We start from the raw sequence: 26,100 nt of genomic DNA, 5'->3' as shown, positions 1-26,100 counted from the left end.
ACTGTTCCCCTACTTATTTGCTGTGTGAACTTGGTAAAGGCATTTAATTTCCTTGTGCCACAGTTCTTGCACATGGAAAATGGGATAAGTAGTATCCACATCACAAGATTTTTGTGAGGATTTAATGAGATAACACATATAAGATGTTAGAATGGTGTCTGGGATATAGGAAGTGCTATGTGTCCATGATTATTTTATTATTTTAATTGTTATTATCACTACTACTCATTCTTTGAGCCTCAGTTTCTTCAACTAGAAAAATAGGTGGTTACATTAAATGATATTTAAGTACATAATATCAGATCTATGCATATTTCTTGAATTTAGCATAAAACTTTTCAATGATTTGTGTGGTATCTTCTGGGTACTAAAGTATGAGAATTAATACAGGCAGCAAGTGCTTTGTGTTTTAAAGGCAAAGAGAAATGCAAAACAAACACAGAGAAGAAAACAACAACAAAATAACCATGTTTTGGTAATCAAAGGACTTTTTATAAAGCGCTAGACACTCCAGGATGCAAAGTTTAGATGGAAAGCAGGCTTTGGGTTATTTCTAAAGTTGTGACATTTGAATAGGGATGATTAGGAGGTGGCATGCTTTAGGAGGTGAGCAAGGTACTTACTGGTTACCATAGTAACCATTGATCTTAGCGGCTACTTATGAGCTATTTACTACACCAGCAATGTTCCAGGCACTTCATAAATATTAGTGTATTTTATCCTGGATTTACAGACTCAGGAACTGTAGCATAGGGAAGTTAAATTACTTGCCCGAGATCATACCCTTGGTGAAGCTGGGATGTAAACCTGGCTTCTGAGTTCCTGCTGTTAGCCCCTCTGCCTTCTTATCTCTGAAAAGCTTAAAGAAAGGTATGCAATTACTTGGAATACTTAGAGCAGTGGTTCTCAACCTTCTGGCCCTTTAAATACAGTTCCTCATGTTGTGACCCAACCATAAAATTATTTTCGTTGCTACTTCATAACTGTAATGTTGCTACTGTTATGAATCGTAATGTAAATATCTGATATGCAGGATGGTCTTAGGTGACCCCTGTGAAAGGGTCGTTCGACCGCCAAAGCGGTCATGACCCACAGGTTGAGAACCACTGACTTAGAGTATTGAGTATAATTGGGCATGGCCAGACCATGGGTTTTGGGATAAAATAAATTAAGGGGCGATAACTAAGGATTTGAAGAAATACTCTGACCATCCTATATAATAAAAGGCTAATATGCAAATCTACTGAACAGCAAAATAACTTGTCACTGTGATGCACACTGACCACCAGGGGGCAGACACTCAATGCAGGAGCTCCCATAAGGGGGAGCACCGCTCAGCCAGAAGCCAGGCTCATGACTGGTGAGCACAGGGGTGGTGGTGGGAGCCTCTCCCACCTCTGTGGCAGCGCTAAGGAGCCACAAGCAGGTGGGTGGTAAGGAGCGAGGGGTCCCAGAATGCAAGAAGGCACAGGTTGGGCTGAGGGATCCCCCAAGTGCACAAATTTCATGCACCAGGCCCCTAGTTATCTTAATAATCTAGATAAAGAGCATAGTTGAGGAGCTAGACTGGAATGGTTACCATAGTAATGGCAAGGAAGCCTTGAGAGGCAGAAATCTAGCCCTTTAGGTCAAGGACCTTCTGACAATCTTATTAAACTGTGGACTTTCTCCCCAGAAAAATGTGCAGCATACAACAATGCCATAGGATTTCAACAGTTTCACAAACCCTTTTATTTACTTGATGCTTTTTATAGCTTGGTTTTCCTCCCTAATGATAATTGTATATTTTCTTTTTCTTTTTTTTTAAATATATATTTTATTGATTTTTTTATAGAGAGGAGGGGAGAGGGATAGAGAGTCAGACACATTGATGAGAGAGAAACATCAATCAGCTGCCTCCTGCATACCTCCCACCGGGGATGTGCCCACAACCAAAGTACATGCCCTTGACTGGAATTGAACCTGGGACCTCTCAGTCCGCAGGCCAACATTCCATCCACTGAGCCAAATCAGTCAGGGCTAATTATATATTTTCTTAAAAGTGTTCAGTTTTTCTTCATTTTTTGTTTGTTTTGTGTTTCCTTTCACTAATTATATTTTAAAAAATATTTATATTTCTTTAAATGCTTGTCCTTTAATTACTGACTTTTACATAACATAATTTTGGCAAGTTCTTGATGATTTAACTTTGTATCCTCACTGTATGAATGTATATAAATAAACTAGAGGCCCGGTGCACGGATTCATGCACCAGTGGGGTGCCTCGGCCTGGTCTGTGGGGATCGGGCTGAAACCGGCTCTCTGACATCCCCTGAGGGGGTCCCAGATTGTGAGAGGGTACAGTCCAGGAAGAGAGACCCCACCGGTGCATGGACTGGGTCTCTAGTATGCATATAAGATCTTTGGTTGGTCTCTTCCCGACGTCCCCACTTCCCTCTGAGATTCATCAGTCTGTTCCATGTTTCCATGCCTGTGGTTTCCACTCCTGTGTTGAGCATCTGCCCCCTGATAGTTAGTGCGCATTATAGCTACCGGCCAGCCAGTTGGCCAGTTGGCCGGTCACTTAGACTTTTATGTATATAGATCATTGCCATGAAATTTTCTTTCTCTGTTGCCTGTATATAGAGGTGGTGATAGACCTTGTGGCCAGTAGGTAGTTTCTATAGTGATCCACGTTGTTCTGTGTTTATTCGTGAAGAACATTTTGTTACTTGAATAGCTGTATATCTAGATGGGGAAATTATTTGAGGGGGGGAGGAGAGAGAGAGAGAGAGAGAGAGAGAGAGAGAGAGAGAGAGAAAGAGAGAGAGAGAGAGAGAGAGAGAACCTGTTGGCAAAATACAACTGAAATGGCCTCTTGTGGAGAATCAAATTCAAGATTCTGTCTTTGCTTCTAGGATAGACTTTTTTTTGTCTCTTGTGCATAGAAACCCTTATAGTAATTAGAGTCTAGAGGTAAGGGAGTTCAGAAGAGGTTGGGGACTGATTATCATTTATTTTGTTTATCATTTGGCATGAGAGTAGTAATTGGGTCCCCCTTGGCTATGTGGGGAGTAAGTATTGCCAATACCTGTGGGAAACTGCTTCTAGTAAAATTCACATGCTATTTAAGATTTTGCTTTTTTTTTTTTGAAAAAAGAATACAGTCTAATGTGATAATTTGGTGAGCTGAACTCAAATTTGTCTTCCTCGGGTGGTAAACCAATTGTTTTCTTTCTTCTTTCTTTTAAATTTCTCGTACTTTTCCTGCAGTTCACACTGTTGAAGCCGTCATTGCAAAGTAAAAGTTATTTCTTTGTATAAATGTAGACATTCTAAAAATTCATGATGTTTTTGACCATTTTGTTTTGAAGAATATTATCAGAAAACTTCTGCGGTTTCTCTACGTTCTCAGACTTTAGGCTTATAAAGGAAAGTTGCTTTTAGTTTGTTTGTGGTAATGTAATGAATAGAACCTCTGACATTTTTCTTTCTCCAATCCTACTCTACATATCATTTCAAGAATACACCTAATATATAGGATATTATCAAATGAAAGACTATGTTGAGTTTCATTATGAATGAATGTACTCTGTTAGGAATGTGGACCTTTTCACAAGTTGAATTTTATGTCAAAAGGAATTGGCTATATATATATAGAAACCTTTATGTGTTATGATTAGGGGAGGAGACATTTCACTGAAAGTGAAATTATCATTTGAGTGAATGTATCTCTTTTAAACATTAAATCATTTGAAGTTCTATTTAATGAAAATTATAGTACATCTTTTCCTCTTTTTAACAGAGTGTATTGTCTGTTACTGTGGACTAAGTTACATTTATGAAATGTGGAATGTATACCATCATAAACACCATGACTGTGCCCTGATATCCCTAGGATTGTTGTGAAATATGGAACTGTATACACAAATGCTTACTTATGCTAGGTCACCATCCTTTTCTCTTTAGTTTATTGGGAAGGCTCCATTTCTTTCCTGTGGAATAGGGGATGTAGGTTTTGTGGTGAATGTTCTCACCTATGTTCAATTTTTTATTGCATCTGGGTGAGTGATTGAGCTGTGGTTGGTGACGATGATGGGGATCAGACCTCTGAATAAGTGGAGCAGTATCATATATTATGGGACTTAAACACACACACACACGCGCGCGCGCGCATACATTCATTGAGTAATATACCCTATTACACCATTTGATTTGTGTGCGCGCATTATTTTTCATCTGACATATGCTATATCTTACATTTGTATAACCTGTAGTCCTGTATTTAACCCTAATTCTTTTTGAGTAGGAAACTATGGCAAGAAATTATTTTAAATGTTGTGGTAATAAAGAAATGCCATCTTTCTAGTTTGCCAGTTGTGAACTCTGCCCTTGTAACTTTAAAGAAAACACTAACAGTGCTGTCTAAATGACTCACCATCATGCCTAAGTGAGTGTCTTTAACTTGGACAATGACAAATTTATGGAACTGAAACTTTTTGGATGTTTTGGGGAACCATAACCCAAAGTCATATATCATGGGGATTATGTTCTGTTTGTCATTCTTTGTGTGCTCAGCATGAGTTAGATAACTTAGTTTTTAGGTATTCTTGAAAGCTACATTTCACAATAAATTTTTCATTTGTGTCTGCTAGTAAGATTTGGATTTGCTCTGAGTGGGGGTGATAATTCATTGAGCAGGTTCTAAACAGAGGGGAAAGGAGGCATTTCTCCTTCCGAGTTACTTCTGACACAGAGATGCTGATTAAGTGTTAGTCTAATAAAATGCACTTTCTTACTGAAGCTAAATTCCGTAAATATATATTAATAGCATTTTTATAAACTAGAAAAATCCTATTTTGAAAGGAAATATTTGAACTGCTTTCTGAAATTCCATGGGATAGCCCTTGATGAGCTAAACAGTGGTTCTCAACCTTCTGGCCCTTTAAATACAGTTCCTCATGTTGTGACCCAACCATGAAACTATTTTCGTGGCTACTTCATAACTGTAATGTTGCTACTGTTATGAATATATCTAATATGCTGTTATGTAAATATCTAATATGCAGGATGGTCTTAGGCGATCCCTGTGAAAGGGTCCTTTGACCGCCAAAGGGGTCGCGACCCACAGGTTGAGAACCTCTGAGCTAAAAGCACCCAAGCATCATTCTAACAAGGTAGTATTATTTTTATTTTTATTGGGTCAATTTTACATAATAAATAACACATTTTATTGATGACCCTGTATTCACATATGGCATTAAAACATTTAGTACTTCCAACTTTTCTGGTAGCTTTTTCCCCCCTCCCCTTTTCAGTTTTCTGTTGCTCACTTTAGACAGTGTCTATCTGTTTCATCTTGGGATGAGCCTCTAGGCCCCCCCCCCCCCCCCCCCCCCCCCCGCCATCTGGCATCCATGGTCTCTTTTCTGTAATGAGTATTGCAAAAGAGACATTTATTAAATGAAGGTGTCAATTTCTGAGTTATTTTGGCTATTGACTATCCTTTTTATAATTACATACATTTTGATCTGAAAAAAGGCCATTTTTTAAAAAATCCTATCTCCTTAACCTATTTCTAGTACCACAGAAATTTTATTCAAATTTTGAGTGAATGAGGAGGAAAAAAAAAAGTTTATTTTTTAACTCATTCAGAAACATATTGTGTGAACATCTATCAAATGTCAGGGCATTGGATTAGACTCTCAGTAGAACTTGAGTGTTAATCATTCTACTTAATCTGATGTTTTGGGAATAGTGAAGTTGATTGGTTCATTTAAAGAGTGAGATTTGCCATTACCTATAAATTTGCAGTTGGCATTGCAATCCCAGCAATCTGTCTCCCTAGTTATTTGAGAATTTCTTCTGTGCACAAATATGCTCTATATAAGAGCAAAAAAAAAAAAAATCTCTCTTAAGGGTGGTTCTTTATTGAGGAAGGGAGTGCAGTCTGTTGCAACTTCCCACTTGGTAGATTTAAGACATTCACATTTGACTTAAAAAATCAAAATTGATGTACATTTTAAAGGAAACAAATGAAAATGAAGCTTGAGAGGATACAGTTGTAGATGGTATTCACTAAAGTATTCTGATTTTTAAATAGACATGTGAAGATTATGATTCAGGCAGTATACATTTGAGGGGTGAGCATTGGGACCTCCTGTATGCTTTTGTATTATTCATGTGAGTGGATGGTTCTTAGAGCAGACAGGAGAGAGTGGATGAGAGCAGTCTGGTTATCAGAATGGGGCAAACAGTGTAAGTATTACTGAACCATGGAGAGGCCCAGAGGACTATGGAGCCTCTGGGGAGGAGGGAGCACTGAGCCACGGCAGGAGGAATTAAATACAAACCTGGGAATTTAGCTCCTGCCTTGACTCTTGGGAAAATGACTCTGAGGTGAAATATTTTGATCTTTGTTGTACTGTGGCACACAGGTATTAGGCTGTTTGCCAGATTTATTATTCTTTTAAAAATAATCAGTGTTGCCCTGACCGGTTTGGCTCAGTGGATGGAGCGTCGGCCTGCGGACTGAAGGGTCCCGGGTTCGATTTCGGTCGGGGGATCGACCTTGGTTGTAGGCACATCCCCAGTAGGAGGTGTGCAGGAGGCAGCTGATTGATGTTTCTCTCTCATCGATGTTTCTAACTCTCTATCCCTCTCTCTTCCTCTCTGTAAAAAATCAATACAATATATTTTAAAAAAATAATCAGTGTTTATATGCAAATATGGTAACACAATAACATCCTTAAACTGCTACTTAGGATTTACATTATTCCATATCATTTGGGACATAGATTTGCCATTTCACCAAAACCTTTTGAAGAAAAGAAAGTGTATTCATTTATTACAAAAGTTATTCTGATGCCTGTAGGTGTTTTAACCACAGGGGAGGGGGACCATGGGCGGCCATGTGGGCATAGAAATACATGGGCATCTAGAGCTGAATGATGAACTTGAAAGGAAAAAGTTGTGGGTGGGCATAGATTGATTTTTTTCATACCAACTTAGAAGTTTAGGATTGAAGGCTAAGATGGCACATGTATGTTGCAGGTTTGCAATTTTTAATTCAGAGATTTCTAGTTTTCATTTATTAAAGAATTACTAATAAAATAGTTCAACTCAAATATAGGTAAAATCTTTGCTTATATTTCATATCGTAGGCCATTGAGCTGAGTTTTTCTGAATAGTAAAGTGTGTCTTGGGTTAATGAAGTTTTAGCATCCCTAGATACTCTTCATTTCTAAGGGATAATTATCATGTTCAAAGGGACCGAGTCACTTGGGAAATACATTCTACTTGCCTTAAAATTTCTTGTTTGCTTCTTGATTTTAATCTGTTCCTGTGACATAGCTCCAGAAAAAAGAAACTGTTCAAGGCCAAAATATAAATAAAAAACCCTCTGTTTAAATTTATCCTAGTGAGTAGTATTTTATACATTACTGTAAGATTGCTGTTCTAGAGATTACTACCAATACTACTTGCTGAAAATATTGCTGTAATCACTTCATTGAGTACAGAGATCTGATATATTTGAGGGGATCAAACTTGCAACCCTTCAGTGCTCAGGCCAATGCTCTAACCACTGAGCCAGTGTCAAGGCTGACTATACATTTTTAAATTTAAAAACCACTATAGGGTAAACCCTTATAAAACAACACATTTTCAGTTATATATTTAAAAATTTTAAAGTATTTAGTTTAACTTAAATTAAAACATTTAATGTTTAACTAAAATTCTTAGTCTAATCTATATCATCTATACCATATATCATATACCATATATAATATATATCATATCATATATAAATCATATATTATATATCAAAACCAGTGCATATAATTTTGCTTTTGTCATGTACATGTATAAAATAACTTAATTGGCATGGTCTCTATGTTGATCGCTGGACTCGTGCATATAACTTTTATATTTTAACAACAAAAAATCAGCTTTTATATGAGGTTCTTAGTAATGCTGAAATATTTTGAAACACTTAAAACTTTTCTCAGTCTTTCATGTTGAATCATTATTACATAATTTATTATGTAACCCATTTGCAATTTTTCTAGTGATTAAATGAACTAACCAAAGAATCAAAATTTAAAAGGAGGTTTTTGATAGAACTACCCAAGACTACTGTGGAGAGGGTGTGGACTGTCACCCTTTCCCGTGTCCTTGAATTTTCAGACTCATTGGATAGTGGCCAGAGAAGGAGAAAAGCTGTATATGCAAAGAATAAGGAGCAGCTATAGAACAATAAGCATATTTAAATTATTTTGAAATATAGATAATAAAAAATTCTCTAGTTGTACTATTAAGGTACTCTTTTTCACTAATTATTTATTAATCCCTTGTAGTTAGAACAGTAATTTTTAAATTAGTTTCTTATCTTTATTAAAGAATTACTTGTAGCACATTTCAGATTTAGGTTAAAAAAGTACTCTGTATAATATACATTCTCTAAGCCAAAGCAAAAAAGATCACCTATTTTAATAAATGCTTTGAGTACCATAGTGCCTTTTTATTAACACCTTTGAGAAGTTACATAAAATACCATTGTGCTATATTTGCATGTAAATTTCAGGACAACCAAATGAAGCATTATTTGTTAGGAAAATGATCAGTACATATACTGTGTCTAATAATGAACACATTTTAAGGCTCAGGATTTGCATGGTACTATTCAGAGGGGGCTGGTAAAGAGGTCTCTGCAAAGGATGGACAAGGTCATCATAGCAGTAGGAAAAAACAAAAAACAAACCCGTAGCAGTTAATTAAAAATTGGAGTATTACTTATACACCTGATGTGAAGAATTTTTTCAGCTTAAGCGGGATCCGATGTTTTTGTTTGCAAGATCAATATTTAGCCACACTTGAGATGGGTGAGGATATTTTAATTTGACAGGCATTAATATAAATAATGTAAGTCAGAGACTTTCAAATAAACAAGTGACGAGTGTCTACAGGAATAGCATAAGTAGGATCCTAATAATTTTTACAGTTTTTCTTGGAGGCTAGCTGAGGTTAAGTTTTAAACTCCATCCTTCACAACATGATTTGTATATATTTGCATATAAACATTATGTGAATGGATGAACATGTATCTCCATGCTGATAGAATTTTTTTTCAAACCCCCCAAAATATAAGTCAAACCTACTTGCTTAATATTTGAATCCAAATAAAATTTAGTGAAAAGTCACTAGTGTTTCCTTTTGCAGATCCCTTCGCTCTTCATTCAGAAATAGCATCAGATTTCATGTATTTAAATGACTGATGATGGAGCTACTTATGTGTATTTTAGCTCGAATATTGTATCTTATAGTTAGCATGTTTTATTTTTTATTATTTACCTTAAAGGCAGAACCTCATCTTTTGGAGCCATCTGAAAAATTAGATATTTATTCTATGTTTTAGACAAAAGAAATATGCAACTGCATGTAAGAGTTTCTAGGAGCCTAGGCATAACATTACCCTTTGTATTCCATAACCGTCTATAGATGCAAGCGGCGGACCTCCCCCACCTGCCACTCACGTTGATAGCCACAAACCTCGCATATCAACTCTGGTCTCCCAGTTTTAAAATCAGACTTGTTAGTGACATCTCTGGGTTTGTAAAGAAAATTTATGGTAACTTAAATTCGTAAATATTCCGGCGCATATGGAAGAAATGGGGATGGTTTCCGCTTAGGACGCATGGCAGTTAACTGGTTAAGGTAGATAAAGACTTTTTTTTCTTAGTGCTTACATTATCTCTTATTTTCTTTAAATTTTGTTCTTTGGTTTTGCAGTTTAACACATTTCCAGCCATTTCAAGCACACACTAATAATTATCCCACATAGTAAGCTCTTCAGAGCCTGGTCTGCTTATGTTTGTCCCCTGCCATTCACTTCTCACAGGGCTCACTGCCTAGCAGTGAATAAGTGCTTAATAGGTGCTTGATTATTGATTGATTAAAACAACATGGTTTGATTAGAATCATAGTTTGAGACATACACAAATGACCAGGAGGGAATAGCAGGAGTGTCAATATGGACATCAAGCCAGAATTTGTTTTAAGTTGCCTCTGACATGTGATATCCTTAAGCTGTTCTCTTAACATGTGCTGACCTAAGATCTTAGACAGCCCTTGTGCAGACAGTAGCCACATGATATATGGGACAAGAGCGGTTCCTGCACACGTTCAGATTACAGGGAGGGATGAAATAGACATGCCTGGACTTGCAAAGACATTACATCTGCTGTGGTTGATTGACATGGACCATGTTTCGGGGGGGGTGGGGGGGTTAAACCACCTGGTGTTTTTTTCTATTTTTTATTGAATTTATTGGGGTGACATTGGTTAATAAAATTTTATATAGGTTTCAGGTATACAATTTTGTGATACATCTGGAACTACCTGGTGTTTTATATGCCTTTACTTACGGTATAGGTCGGCGAATCTCAATCTGGACTTTACATTATTATACCTGGATTTCTTTGAAAACATGCCACTGCCCTGGCCCCACCCCAGCCAAGTCAAATCAAGATCTCCAGGAGATGGGCCTGGGCATCATTCGTTTTTAAAGGCAATTCCACTCTGCCGCCAGTATTGAGATTGTTGGAAGTTTTACAGGAACCAACCAAAGCTGGAAAAGAAGAAAGATTATAGAATACAATTTCCATTCACTCTGTTCTCATTTACTTGTTGAGAAGGATGCACTGGCCAACAGTAATCTAATACAAGCCATTTATGCAAATTTAAAAGTTCCAGTGGCTCTATTAAAAAAGTAAAGAGGAATATCTGGAGTTAGTTGTAGTAATACATTTTCTTTAGCCCAGTATCTTCCAAATCTTATTATCTCAGTGTGTAATCAATATAAAATATTTAATGAGATATTTTACATTTTTTCCTGGCCTGAGGTGTTGTCAATTTTGTGCCTATTGTAGACTTGAAGTGCATCTCAGTGTGGACAAGCCATTTTCTACGTGTTGAACAGCCATACCTGTCTAGTCAATTCCGTATTGGCCAGAGCAGATCTAGAAGGGAAAGTGCTGGAATACAAACCAGGAGACCGAAAGATGAGTGATGGTGTTGCCACTGATGAAGCTTTTGACCCTGAACAGTTCACTTATCCTCTCTCTGGGCTTCAATTTCCTCTTTAATATGAGAGAGGTCAGGGGTCAGTCTAAATTGGGAGTTTTCTAATTTTGTCACAAAAAGCCCCAAGATTTTGTGAGCCATCCTAAAGGAGAAGGGAGGCAAGCAAGCTGCTTTTGGTTCTTTTTCCCTTTGGGTATACTTGAGTTTTCAGATTTCATTTTATTTGAGAGAAAAAAAAAAACATCATTTGAAAGCAAAACAAAGATTTAAAAAAAATCACTCAGCTAAATGTTCTCTGAAGTTATGTGAGTCTCTCTTGTCAGCATTTATGACAGCCTTTCTGGGGAGAGGTCAGGCAGCAGCTTTCCTGCTTTTCCTCTCAGTGAAGGCATCACCGTTGACAATGGCTCTTGAATATTTCCTATCAAATAATAGGAATCCCTTCAGTAGTGGCTAACGTGGCTCAGAATGGCTGCGGAGGCACACTGTGGTTGTCTAGAACTGACCCAGCCCAGGTTGTAGGAGGAGACCCCTGACTCTCCTCCTACAGGTATGGTCCCCACAGTCAGCCATATCCCAGGGCTAGGAATACTCACGCCATGGCTATGTGGCTTTCTGACCTGAAATGTGCTGTTCTCCTGGTGAATGAATAATTGCCAATAACTTCAGTCATTGTTATATCGATGCCAATATTGGATGCACATGATTCTGGTTCCCAGACCTGTAACCTGTTTCTGTATCAGGTAGATGAATTCTGGTGGCAACGATAAATAGAAAAGAAGTGGTGTCTTATCCAGTTCATTGGGAATCAGACTCTGCCAGATTGCCATAGTCATTGACATGGAAACTCAGTCCTAGTCAAGTATATTGTTTGCCTTTTAAAGGCTTCTGTGATGGTTTGTGTTAGGAGTCAGTCAGGGACTTATAGGTCCCAAATTTTAGTTGCTTTGCTGTTGTATTTGAGGGGAGGGGGGAGCACCTGAGTGGGAATTGTGAAGTGGAGAAAGCTGAGAGGGTTTCTGTTTTTAGAATGTTGCTAAGAAGTCTATTATAACACCATATTCTGTACTTAATAGGTAATTATCAGAAAATCGTTTTTGGAAAGCTTCAGCCCAAATATCAACAAGTATTTCTGAATTTTTACTAGGACACACAAACTTAATTCTTGGAGTCCTGGCCTGCTAATGTAGCAATGAAAGCAGGTGCTAATACTCAGAGCAAAGGAGGGAAGGGGAATCCGATTTTATTGTATCAAGCATAGCCACTTCTACAAGTTAATGAAAGAAGTGTTTACTAAGCACATTGGTTTCTTCAGTCTAAGTAGCTTTTGCTCAATATTTGGCACCGGTCAGCATGTAGGAGTCCAGGTGAACAGGGAAAGCAAATAAATGTGACCTTTGTAAGACTGGTATTTTCTTTATGAAACCAAAGGGTGCACAAACACACAAATATTAGCCCACTCCTATTTCTGTGCCAGAAAACTTCTCTCCACTGACAGCATCTCTGCATTTGATCTTTGGCATCCTTGCTGCCCATCTTGGTTCCCTGCAGGCCGTGCATCTGGTTCACTGGTAAAGCGCCCATCTCATCAGTGCCCCTACCATCCATTTGGGAACAGAGCTTCTGATTGGTCTTTTCTCTCCCTTCGTGCTCCTGTTTACTTGGAACCAGCTCCAGTATCTCCGAGCAGGCGGTTTTGCCTTAGCCAGTTACCTCAGGATAAGCAACTATGGGAGGTAAGAGATCTGCTGTGCAGAGTGGAGCATGTGTTATTGCAGCGATCTTAGGCTTGGAGAGAGTCTAGGGACTTGGAGAAAGTCTACTTCATGAAGGTGCTGCCTCCCTGGGGTGCTCTCCTTTGGCCTCTCACCTTCTTAAATGCTTGGGCTATTTCAGGTTTAATCCTTTGGTCTCCTTAGTTCAGCAAGGCCAGCGAGTGCCTGGCAAACAGCCACTGCTTTTATATGCCTGTCAGTAAATCAGCCTCCTTCCCTCTGGTTCTCCTACAATTCTTCCTGACAGTTTTGCAGAGTCACCTAAACCTCCACAGTGTCCAACTCATATCTTGGTAAGTCACTAAAAAAATAAAAAATAAATCAGCTCTTGTCTTTACCCTGTATGTCCTTCTGAAGTTTTCCCCTTTCCACCCCTATCCTATATCTGGGAAATTTTGAGGAGTCGCCAGTATTTTCTAATTTCAAACCATACATGAAGACTTAAAAAACTGTGGCCATTGCAATGGCTTCATGTTTTCTTAAAAAAGATATGTAGATCTGTATTAGGCAAGAAAAAGGAGGTAGACAAAGAAACGGGATGAACAAAATCTCCAGATGCCTCAAGGTGAATGACCAGATTTCCTCTTTTTTCTTCTCTTGGTCTGATTCTTAAATTTTTAAATTTCACAGTATGCTTTGGAATTATACGTTTTGTCTTTTATTTTATATCATGTTCTGTATTATAAAGCTATTCTACTATCAGTCGTTAAAATTATTTTTGAAAATAAAGTAGTCTTTATAAGAAGCACCACTCAGTATTTGTTAGAATTTCAATTCTAAAATGTGACTTGCTCATTTTTTTTTTCCAGCACTGTTTTAAGTACTTTCTAGGAAACACTGCAGAGTAGTTAACACAGTAATACTGGCATCAGACCGTCAGAGATTATACTCAGTGGGTCTATGTATACATCTGTAAGTGCTTATCTTGGACAAGGTCGTTCCTATTTTTGCGCATCAAGTTTCTCTCCTACGGTAATGTTATGGGGACTCAATAAGTTTACATATAAACACATGTACATAGGTCTTACTCATCTTACAGCTTTACTGTTCTGACTTTATTACCCCAACATTGTCTGGCATAAAATAAACACTCTATAAATATTGGCTACTATTACTATTTGCTTTAGTTACTATACCAATCGTCAGGTAGATATAATCCCCACTTTACAGGAGAGGTAACAGAAGCCATAGGAAGATGTTTAATTTGCCCAGGGTCATACAGCTGGTGAGGGAGCAGAGCCAGGACTTGCACCCAGGTCTGTCTGACCACAAAAGCCACACGCTGTTCCATGGAGTGTGCCACTGCCACTTTGTTTTGGGCGGCAGGTTAAGTAGATATGCTTGGATTGTTAGGAAAATCAAACTTGCTTCCATTAGTACAGGTTCATTTCCTGACTTTTCTTCTCACTTAAGTGGTTCTAATTTCTCTTGCGTAACTAATCTGTGCTAATTTCTTGGCCTAGGTCTACCATCATTCTTGCTTCTTTGAGGGCCAGGTTTATTCCTTAATATCAGGTGTACTTTTGCAGAGAGGAACCGTCATAAGGGGATGTTCTTATGCATATGGCATAATGCATATGGCAGATGAAAATTAGATGAAGCTGTGTTTAGGCACCTTTCAGGTATTTCTAATAGATTTGAGTAGTCCAAAAATGAACCCTTATGTGAAATAGAGAATGAATTTCCCTTCCTGAAGGAGCGTATTGACCATTTACAGAAATATAATATTCATGATACCACCTCTGCCCATGGACCTGGGAGTCCTGTTGTGGTTCATTGTAGTTGTTTACCGAACGTCCTCCAGCTGAATGAGTGGAGAAATGGATGTATTCACCGATGTGAAGAATGACAGTAGCTGTAGGAGAGCTTCTTACTGTTAAGGCCTGGGGGTGTGGAAGATGGAATGTCTGGGTGTAGGTTTGCACAGTGAGAGGGTTGTCATTGTACCATATTCCTAAATACCTGTGTCTCCTTCCTGACATCATACTGTCCTCTTACTGTTCATGATGTTCCTTCAGTACATACACACACAAATGCTGGTGCTGTTCATTTTTGCCTTTTTGCTCTCAGATTCCTGTTCTCCCCTTAAACAGTGAGTCTATACCAGGGGTGGGCAAACTTTTTGACTCGAGGGCCACAATGGGTTCTTAAACTGGACCGGAGGGCCGGAACAAAAGCATGGATGGAGTGTTTGTGTGAACTAATATAAATTCAAAGTAAACATCATTACATAAAAGGGTACGGTCTTTTTTTTTTAGTTTTACTCATTTCAAACGGGCCGGATCCGGCCTGCGGGCCGTAGTTTGCCCACGGCTGGTCTGTACATTTACTCAGCGATGTGACTCCAGGTGAAGGGGCGATCTAGTCTCCAGAACTTTTCCCCATTTCTCCAGTCTCAGTGGAGGAGCCTGCTTTCTAGTGGAGAAATGTCTTTGCTCAAGGTGGTTATGGTTGGATCTATAGGAAAGATTTTCTTTTGCTGAATTGATTTTTGCCTAATAGAAGCACATATCCTGTTTTCTTATTAAGTCAATCAGCATCTTCAAGATGCAAGAAATAACTGCCAACTTCCTTGCAAGCAATCATATTACATCTGGAATCAAAGGAAGTCTTTAATTCTTGAGGGCCCTTGATCATTTTAATGTGGGAACTTTAAAAATACTCTAATAGGTGGTTAGTGATTAGGATAGATATCTGGTGGTTATTCCTGAATCTTTTGTTGTTGAGTTTTGGCTAATGTAGGATTCTGACTTTTTCTCTTTCAGCTGTCCCATTTCCTCCAAGTCACCGGCTTACAGCAAAGGAAGTGTTTGATAACGATGGGAAACCTCGTGTGGATATCTTAAAGGCACATCTCATGAAGGAGGGCCGGCTGGAAGAGAGTGTTGCATTGAGAATAATAACAGAGGGGGCTTCCATTCTTCGACAGGAAAAAAATTTGCTGGATATCGATGCACCAGTCACAGGTAAGACCTCAGGATGGAGACTGCCCACTTGCATCCATACTTTGTTGTTTTTAACATCAAGTCTTCAAATAGCATAGTTATCTAAGAACTAAAGATATGATACATATATAAAAATATTTTAATGTATTAAATATCTATAATTTTGTGATGCTTTAAAAAATGGTGTGCAACTTAGAGGTGATGAAGATATTCTAAAGTAATACTTTAATTAAGAAATGGTATTATTTGTCAGTAAAGCTAACTGACACACAGCACACAAGATATTCATCTAGAATGATTAGACATATCATATTGAGGCTTCCACAGTGGTTGAGTAACAGACTGAGTTAAAGCAGTGGCTCTCTAAGTGTCATCCCGAGACTCACATAATCATCATCATCATCATCATCATCATCATCACCACCACCTGGAAACTTGTTAAAATGTAAACTCTCAGGCCCCACCTCAGAACCACTGAGTCAGATTCTCCTGGGTGAGGTCCATCCATGTATTCTATCAAGTCCTCTGGGTGACTCTGATGTACATTAGAGTTAGAGAACCCCTGAAGTTGAGACAGAAGGCCAAATGCCTCTCCTCTCTATAGCATTGTGTGCCTAGAAAATTGGTGTTTAATTTGTGAGTGTTTTTGTTCTGTTACCTCTAAAGGGCAGAAACATATTTTGCCTGAATGTAACTTCTCTTAGTCCACAATAATTAAATCTTGTCATAAAATTTTTGTATGGATATAGAGTATCAAATATTAGAGCTTTTGATCTACCCTTTGTTGAGTTAGTAAGCTTGCAAGTTTTCATTTTTAGAGAATCTATGAAACAGTTCCTTTTCTTAATTGTCATCATTCTGGGAAAGGGACACTTATTTAGAGACAAAAAATTGTCCTTTCAAAATAAAGGGGTACAGTTAAACATATTTCATTTACACTGCTGACCGCTTCTTTCTTCCAGATCATCATCACTTGTATTATTGGCCTCCAGTTATACAATTGAATGTGACAGTTAAGAGAAAGATAAACTCTATTGAATATCAGACTAGACTTTCTTTTGTCAAAATGTCCCTAATGATTTCTATTCCAAAGAAATGGACAATGTTTACTTTTGTTGTTGTTGGCAAATGCTATTTTTCTTGTTTATAATTCAGGAAAATAATAAATGTGTTTGGAGCTAGGCAGCAGGAGAAATTAACTCCGGTTGTGTTAACTTTGTATTGGACCAGCCGCTATCATTATGAACCCCTTTCCATGTGTTAAAATGGAGTTATGCACTGTTATCTCCAACTCATTGACACTGTTAAAATATGAAGACAAAACAAATGTGAACATGCTATACTTTTTTAGGTACTAACATACAAGTTTTTTTAGTAACTAAATATTAGTTTGGAATCTGCCAGCAAAAAAAATTACTTTAAAAACTGACTATACATTCCCCTTATAAATTAAGGGTAATATATAAGCTTTACATGACAACTTTATCACTAAGCTTATTTGTTTTGGGCAAGAGTGAATGGCTTGATATTTTATTATGAGGTTTTTTTTCCTCCACTTCACATGATAATGTGTGATTTTTAATAAAGAATTCATGTTAAATTCACTAATGAGTCCATCGGGTGTTAATGGAGGTGATCATTATAGCTAAAAAGACACATGTAAAATAGATATTTAGGGAGGTGTATTTTCTGGGATGCCGTCAGCTCTTCTGTTGGATGAGGCTTTGTCATGAAGGAACATATAGGGAGGATTCTGGAACAGTCAGAGTCATGATGCTTTATCCCAGAGCCTTTCTGAAGTACTAGACTAATTGCCCTCCTATTCAGTAAAGATCACACCTGGTTCTTTCTAGTGAGATCCCAGGGGAGAGCTTGGCAAATTTTGAGAGACTTTGGAAATCAGGACTCAATTATGTGTTACTTTCCCTGGAGGGAGGAAAAAAACACAGTTTTTTTTAGATGGAGACAAAAGTAGCTGTGGAGACATCACAGAATCTGTAGCACTAATCAAATGAAACCCAGGCAGGAAACACCTTTCTCCAAAGGAGTGCTTGGTTTTCACAATGAAGGCAGGATCCCGGGGAGCCTCCTGTGGAGTCTATGGAAGGGGTCTCTTTCCCTCTTTTCTGGGAGTACAAGGATGTGGAATAAAAGTGGCAGAGGGAGTGGAGAAAAAGAGAATATATTTTAACATTTGGATAAAAAAGGGGGAAAATCTTTTGCATAGAATTCAACAGGAAATTAAATTCATAGCTTCATATACCAACCATGAATTTCTGAGTAAAAGCTGAAACATGGAGGATTGTGCAGTAGAAGCAGGGTGCATTGGTCAGAGAAAATTACAATCTCTCTGTGTTTCAAGATACTTTTTAATTTATTGATACAATTTTATGATGTAGGAATGTGTTCTGAGGTTTTATTTTATCTTTACAGCTGAACCAGCAGTATATATTTCTTTTTAAACTTAGAATATTTGTTGTTTGGATAAGTGAATCAGTAATGTTATATTTAATTATTGACGCCAGGCTATGCAATAAAAGGCATAGTTGACATTTAAAAATCTTCAGGGTAGAGTATTTTTGATGTAGTTCAGAATTCTACACTTAGGAAGATGGAGAACTTAAGAAACAATTTAGAAAAGGAAGATAATGAAATAGAATGAAGGAGAGATGAGGAGAGAAGAGGGGAAATAATATAGTTACCAATGAGAACCTTCAAAAAAAGATTAAGAGGAAAGAAGCAAGAACTTTCAAAGTAGGAAGGAAATGCCTTAAGTCTGACCATAAGGAACTTTGCAAGTGGTATTAAAATTGTCTCTCACCGCATATGTCAGATTCCTAAAACTGGTAGAAACTGGCCAGTAACTTCTGGTGTGGAATTCAACTTTAAGGGTAGTAGATACATAAACTCTCAAATGAAACAAATAGCAAATATTTTATAATTATACACCCCTCCCACCTCTCCGTCTACTCCTTCCCTCCTACATTTTTTATTAATAAAAATGTTTTACTCTCAAATGTTTAGAGAGAAGTTATGAGTATGTTTTTCCTCCATTTTAAGGAAAAAACCCCCCCACAAAAACCAAACTAGAATGAGTGCTCTTCTTATTTGAAATCTGGGCATTATTTCATTCCTTTAGCATTTCTTTAATGTTTAAATGTACAAAGCTGCCTCATCTTCCTTCCTCACCCTTCCCATCAAGTGAAAGGTTTGTGTTCATTTAGGAATTTTTCTCTTAAAATTCAGTATGCTTCAGTTTGGAGAAAACAGAAGGACCAGGAGCTGCCTGTCTCAACCTGGCTCCTTACAAGTGTTGCTTTGGAGAAGGAGAGGAAGCTCTGTGTACCTCCCCCTCCTGGAGCAGGGGATTAGATTAGCAGTAACCTCCCCTTTAGGAATAGAGATGGGGATCAGCTATGGGTCCCCATTCAAAACAAGGGAGGATAAGGCACGTTGTGCTCTCTTCTCCAAACTAAGTTGCCTGATTAGAATGTCTGAAGTTTGTGTTTCTGTGTTGGAGGCATTTTGTGAGGAATGCCTTTTCCCTGTTTGACTCTTTTCTAAAAATTGAATTGAATATCTTGGTTTCCTTGCAAATACACAAATGGAACATTAAAAGATGTGGTGGAATATCAATAGGGCAACTTGCTATGGACTGAGTATTTTGTCCCCCGATACTCCTGTGTTGAAGCCACAGGCTTCAAGGTGATGTTATTTGGTGATGGGGCCTTTGGGAAGCAGTTAGGGCTAGACGAGGTCATGAGGGTGGAACCCCATGATGTGATTAGTGCCCCTATAAGAAAGGGAAGAGATGAGAGCCTCTCTGTCTTCTCCAAGTGAGGACACAACAGGAAGATGACCATTTGCAAACCAGGAACAGGGCCCTCCCCTAACACTGAGTGGGCCAGCATCTTGATCTTGGACTGTCTGGCCTCATAGCTTTGGAGATGTTTGTAGTTTAAGCTACCCAGTCTGCGGTTTTGGATTAACAGCAGCCCAAACTAAGACACCACTCATTCTGGGAATTCAATTTAACAACCTTTTATTGAACATTTATCTGGTGCAGGTGCTGTGGGTAATACATAGTTGGACAAGACCTGGTTTCTGCTCTCCAAGGGCTTAGAATGTAATAAGAAAACTCAAACAGCTATTTGCCCAAGGATATGTACGTCAAACTATTGATTAAATTAAAGGATGTGGCCTGAATTTATTCAAGCTAATTAAGAGGTAGCCAGCTGTATATAGTTAATTTAAAGCCGAAGGGACTACCTACCTTCCAAATGGTTCAGGTGTCTATGGCAGTCAGTGCCCATTGATTATTACAGTTCATCTTGGAGTTAAACTGTCAAACAGCTGGGATTGTACCTGGCCTGAATCTGGATTGAGCACTCATTTGGAAGGGTAGGGACTGGGAGTGATAAAACACAGGAGACATAGGCATTGACTAGAACGGTCGTCTAGTTGGGGGTCAGATACATAAAGAGAGAATTACTGTATAGTTGGTTAAGAACTATGATGGAGGCAGCTACAAACTAGCGTGGGAACTCAGAAAAGGAAGGCAGGGAAGCCAACACAGGCCTGACACTACATGCTATTTGAATGGGATGGTGTGTGACCAGTAAAGTTTTAATGTGAAAAAACTAGGGAAGGATATTCTGGGCAGAGACAACAGCATATTAAAGGCACTGGTATTTTTTGTAAAGTGGAAAGGGGTGCTCTTGGAGGTTTACTGTGGCTTCTCAGGATCTCAGAGGGGTGTGTGGGGTGGGCTAGGAGTGGGACTGAGTTTGGGCGGCCAGGGCCAGGTATTAGTCTCCCAGAGGTAGGACATAAACACCGAGACTCTGTTCTACTAGCACTGGGGAGTCAAGGGTGTGGGGGGGGTGTCTTTGAGCAGAGGAGCCACATAGTCACATAGTGTGGCTAGAATAGCCTGCTAGGTAAGATGAGAAGAGTGGAGTGGGGTGTGCAGTGAGAGGGAGAGGGGTTGATTAGGAACCTCTCATGCTTGTTCAGGGGACTAAGATGATGACTTTGGCCTGGTAGGAGGCTTGGATCCGATTTTGATTACAGGGCCTTTTAAAAATGACAGTTAAAATGTCCGATTAATCAATATTATTAAGACTTCTGGAATACGGTAAGATGGTTTACGCAGCTGTCTAATTTCTAACTAACTGTCTAATTTCTGTCTAACTTCTCCTTGAAGTTCTCATATTTTCCTGTTTTCCCTTTGACTTAGCAGAGAACATTTTCCTCATTTATAAGGCCAAGGCAGTCCAGCAGCTGAGGATTCTGAATACAGTGATTTAGAAATTTTGTGCTCTCTGAGCTGAGGGGATAGGCCAGCATCAGCTGGGCAAACTGCTAATCTCTCCGGTTTGTCTGTTTCCTGCAGTGGGGGATTTGTCCCTCAGGCAGCAGAGGATTCCCTCCGTGGCTGCGCCTGCCATTTAGCATGTCAGGCAGTTGCCAGGAGAACCCTCTGGCTTTGTTCCTGGATGTGAGAGTGGACCAGTGGCCAAGTTTAAGGTCACGGCATTCCTTCCCTTACAGCAGCTGACGTCAATTAGGAGAATTCCCCATGCCTTTACTCTGGGGAGAGCTAAGTGCGGCTAAGAATCCAGTGTCTTTTGAGACCTAAAAGGTCACTGTTTATTCTCCTCATACTATCGTTTGTCACTATCAAAGCAACACGGCCTTCGTTTATATGGGGATAAAATATTACTTCTGAGGCATTTTGCCCACTTGTGAATTCAGTGGCCAAATCTTCGGGGCCTGCCCTGTAGCCAGCGGCCTATTTTGGTAACTGGCCCACTGCTGGCTGTCAGCACACTTTAGTCCCAGCCTGTGGAAGCAGCTCATCATTTTGATGTTCTTATTTCCCTTAATTTGGGCCCTTGATTAATAATAATAATAATAATTATTATTATTATTAATATTATTATTATAACGATAAAAAGTACTTGTGTGAGAGCCAAAGTCCTTTTCCCTAAACGGTTTACTCTGGTTTTGCAAGGTTGATCTTAGGAAACCCACCTTACAAATGAGGAAAGGGTGTCTCGGAGTTTGTCAGTGTTTCTTGAACACAGATCAGAATCACCTGGAGGGCTTCATGAACCACAGGATGCTGAGTCCCACCTCCAGAGTTACTGACTTAGTAGGTTTGGAGTTGAACCTGAGAATGTGAATAGCTAACAGTTTCCCAGGTGGTGATGCCCTTGATCTGGGACCACACTGTGGGAACCACTGGTAGAAAGTACCGGGTCTGAGGTTCACTGCTAATAAGCTGACAGCCTTGCTTGGAACACACACCCATCTGTGTAATTCATGCTTAGCTGTTACACCATATTACCTACACTGTTCTACCTCTGCATTAAGGCTTAAACTATCAGGCGTTTTAAGTTCATTTGACTAGAATTTGTTTTTGCTTATTAATGAAGAAAACATACTAAGAATGCTGTAATAGTTCTCAAGAAACAGAAGGAAGAAATTATTTTGACTGATTATAATTTATTATCTATAATAATAAAAGGGTAATATGCTAATTAGACCGTCCTTCTGGACGAAGCCAGGGCTGTGAGGGAAGCCCGGATCCCAGGTGCCTGCTGGCAGCCGGGGACAAGAAGGCCTACTCTTGCACGATTTTTGTACATCGGGCCTCTAGTATTTTAAATAAAAATGAATTGTTATAATACAGGGAGGCAAGACAAAACAATAGTGCTTAATTAGCATATTAGGGCATAGAGTTTATAGATCCATACAGTTTTCCCAGTGGAAAACCTTCATAGTATATTGTTTTACAAGTACTCTGAGAGTTGAGTATAGAAAGCTACAGCTGGGGCAATTTATAAAAGAAAAAAAGGAAGATTTGGATCAAAAGCATCTGTCAGTGAATTGTGTGGTAATGAATACAGTATTATATTAAGAGTAGCTGAGCCATAGTAATTCAGCACTTGTGTGAATGTACAAGTCAGTAATGATCTAACATCAATAAACATATAACCCAGAGGAAACACTTGACAGTCATAACAATAACATTATAATAGCAGGAACAGATACTTTGCTTTAAGACACAGTGTACCCTGTTCTCTTCAGTTTCCATGAAACAGTACTTTTCACAAATACTGTAGTGAAGTGTCTAAGCACCATTGGTAAAGTAATGCCTGTAGTTGTTTTAATAGGAAGATAAAAATTCTCCAAATGATTATTCTTTATTTTTTTTTAAATCCTTACCCGAGGATATGTTTTTCATTGATTCCAGAGAGAGAGGAAGGTAGAGAGAAAGAGAAACGTCAATGTGAGTGAGAAACATTGACTGGTTGCCTTCCGTAGGCACCCAGAGCGGGAATTGAACCCGCAACCTGCAAGTACCCTGACTGGGAATCCAACCGAAGACCCTTTGTGGCTTGGGACAACACTGCAATCAACTGAGCCACAGCTCCCAGGGCAAAACTGTTATTCTTAAAGTCTGAAAGTTAACCATTGCAGTCATAATATTCTAGTGATTTTGGAGAAAATTTAAATATATTGTAATCAATACTACTGTGGTATTAAGAGAAGTAATATTTCAAACAATACTGAAATGCTTCCAGATAAGGAAAGACATGTTTCTTAGGTACCTCAAAGGAAAAATATGGATGCATTTTTCTTTATCTGCCCACATTAAGTCCATATTTCCAATCTTATCTCATATTTTACGTTCTCATTGAAGTATCCCTAATAATTTCAGACTTCATCGATTTTATTCTCCTGTGAGCCAGTAATGTTTATGGTCTTTAATGGACATTCCCAAATACTGGTACTGGTCTATGGCAAAGTTTTCCCTGGTCCAGAGTGAAATAACTTTTTTCATTTTAATGAGATTGCTTTCTTTTTATATATGAAACTGTGAAGACAGTAGATGATAGTTGTTTGGTTTTATAGCTTTTTGAGGGACAAATTAATGAATTGTTTTTGTTGTAAGGTTAACATTTGTTCAGTTCTTGTTTTTTGCTAATCACTATTGTAAATCTGTACTTTTTAACTTAGTTTTCACACACCCCTATGAAGGAAGTACTGTTATCAGCTCCATTTTACAAATGAGGAAACTGAAGCTCAGGGAAATTATCTTATCTAAGGTTACCCAGACAGAAAGTGTCAGGACTGGGTTTAAAGCCCAGGCAGTTCAACCATGTCCATGCCCATTCTACTTAGGGGTAGAAGTTAATTCATTAAATTTCATACAATGTGGCAATTAACAATATTGGACTATACGTATATACGTATATATGTATATACATATATACATATATACACACACACACACACACACACATATAAACACATATGTATGTATATTTGTTTCATGCTATTTTCCTATTAAATGTTAACATCTGAGGACATGGATTTATGGGTGTTCCTGTATTTCAACATAATTTTAATGTAAATGCACTGTTGATTTGCTCATAGTAAATTATGATAGTATTGTAATCGAAATATCTAGGAACCTCTAAAACAGAATATGTATTTATATATGTTTGTGGATGTGTAATCATTTAAATAGCAGTTATCTTTTTATTTTGTTCTTTTCTCATAAATATAGCTATTTGTTGATTTCTGACTTAAGTGGAATATTTTGGACATTTGAGATACTGGATAAATAAAATCCATGAATCTATCAGAACAGTTTCTCATAGAAGAATCTGTCATTTAATTGGTGGCTCAGTAAGGGAAAAAATTATACTCAATTTTCCGGCAGCTGCTTTATCACTATTTAAAATGACTATCTTGGCATATAAAATATATTCTTTTAAATATTAATTAAATGACCTTATGCACACATTCTTGCTATTGTTAAAATGATTTATATACATATACAATGTCCTCAGAGAAGGCCATTCAGCATTCAGTCCTGGCTCTGATTTTTTCTTGGTGTCAAATAGATTCTCTCCCTCTTTTGATTTTGTCCAGCTCCCCACCAGGATCATCCAGTGACCATGGCCTCATGAAGCGACCTGAGAGTCCATGGAATGGACTTAGGTCCATCTATTGAGGGGGGAAAGAAAAAACAATGCTCGTAAGAGTCCAATTTTCCTAAGATTAAACTCTAAGTGATATATGTAAGACATTGTATATGTATAGAAATCATGATCCATGAATAAAGTTCAAAATGGTTACAAATCTCCTTTCAGTGCAAGGGACAATGCTCCAATCAACTGAGCCATTGCAGCTGGGCTCTCATACGGTTACTGTTTGACTTTAGCGTGGTGTATAATGTGTTTTGTGATTAACTTCTGATCATATTACACATTGTGGTCCACTTATCAGCGAGTTTTAGACATAGCATTGTTTCATTCTATTCCTTAATATATTCAAGGTTTGCACACCAAGGCTTTTGAACTGAAACTTCATGAGAGTCATCCTATATAATAAAGAGTTAATATGCTAATTAGACCGAACAGCAGAATGACCATCCAGATGACATTCCGGACGACCATCCAGATAACTATCCAGATGAGGCCGGGGCTGTGAACGCTGGCCAAGGCTGTTAGGGGCTGCGAGAGCCAGCCAAGGTTGTGAGGGCTGGCAGAGGCAGCTGGGGCTACAAGGGCTGAACCCCATGCATGAATTTTGTGCATCAAGCCTCTAGTCTATATAATAAAAGCCCAGCGACCTTTACGGTGGAACAACCAGAACGTCTGGTTGCTATGACACACACTGACCACCAGGGGGCAGATGCTCAATGCAGCAGCTGCCCCCTGGTGGTAAGTACGCTCCCACGGGGGGAGTGCCACTCAGCCAGAAGCCGGGTTCACGGCTGGCGAGTGCAGCGACAGTGACAGGAGCCTCTCCCACCTCCACAGCAGTGCTAAGGATGTCCAACTGATGGCTTAGGCCCACTCCCTATAGGAGCGGACATCCCCAAGGGCTCCCAGACTGTGAGAGGGTGCAGGCTGGGCTGAGGAACCCCACCCCCAGTGCCCAAAATTCGTGCCTCTATACCAGGCCTCTAGTATATGTAGATGAAAGGAAACTTGACCTGCTTTATTCTTTCTGGAAGCTTTTCTTCTTAATGTTTTTTTCTTAATGTTATATCTGCTCTGAACTGTCCTTCATCATGTTTATAATAAATAAAGGCCTGTGAAAGAGTTAGGTTCAATGGGAAGGAAAATTGTACATAAAAATGAAGAAAACTTAAACTTATTGACCGAACTTCCTTTTTCTCTTATAGTCCCATTTTTTAAAAAAATATATTTTATTGATTTTTTACAGAGAGGAGAGGAGAGGGAGAGTTAGAAACATCGATGAGAGAGAAACATTGATCAGCTGCCTCCTGCACA

General features: G+C 38.6%; 1 protein-coding gene across 3 annotated transcripts in view; it reads left to right on the top strand.

Annotated features, from left to right (window-relative positions):
* Positions 1 to 26,100, top strand: part of PPP3CA (protein phosphatase 3 catalytic subunit alpha) — a 314,121-nt gene that overhangs the window by 141,137 nt on the left and 146,884 nt on the right. For 2 of the 3 annotated variants that reach the window (XM_036340758.1, XM_036340768.1), the window contains exon 2: positions 15,602 to 15,802. In XM_036340758.1, the coding sequence (XP_036196651.1) occupies positions 15,602 to 15,802 (201 nt within the window). Of the gene's footprint in view, positions 1 to 12,732; positions 12,798 to 15,601; positions 15,803 to 26,100 lie in introns of those variants that run through there. The other variant, XM_036340778.1, reaches the window with a different exon arrangement.

Source organism: Myotis myotis, unplaced genomic scaffold, assembly GCF_014108235.1.
Source record: "Myotis myotis isolate mMyoMyo1 unplaced genomic scaffold, mMyoMyo1.p scaffold_m19_p_1, whole genome shotgun sequence".
NCBI classification, from domain to species: domain Eukaryota; kingdom Metazoa; phylum Chordata; class Mammalia; order Chiroptera; family Vespertilionidae; genus Myotis; species Myotis myotis.
Note: the sequence above shows the minus strand (reverse complement) of the source record. Positions and strands in the feature narration are given on the sequence as shown.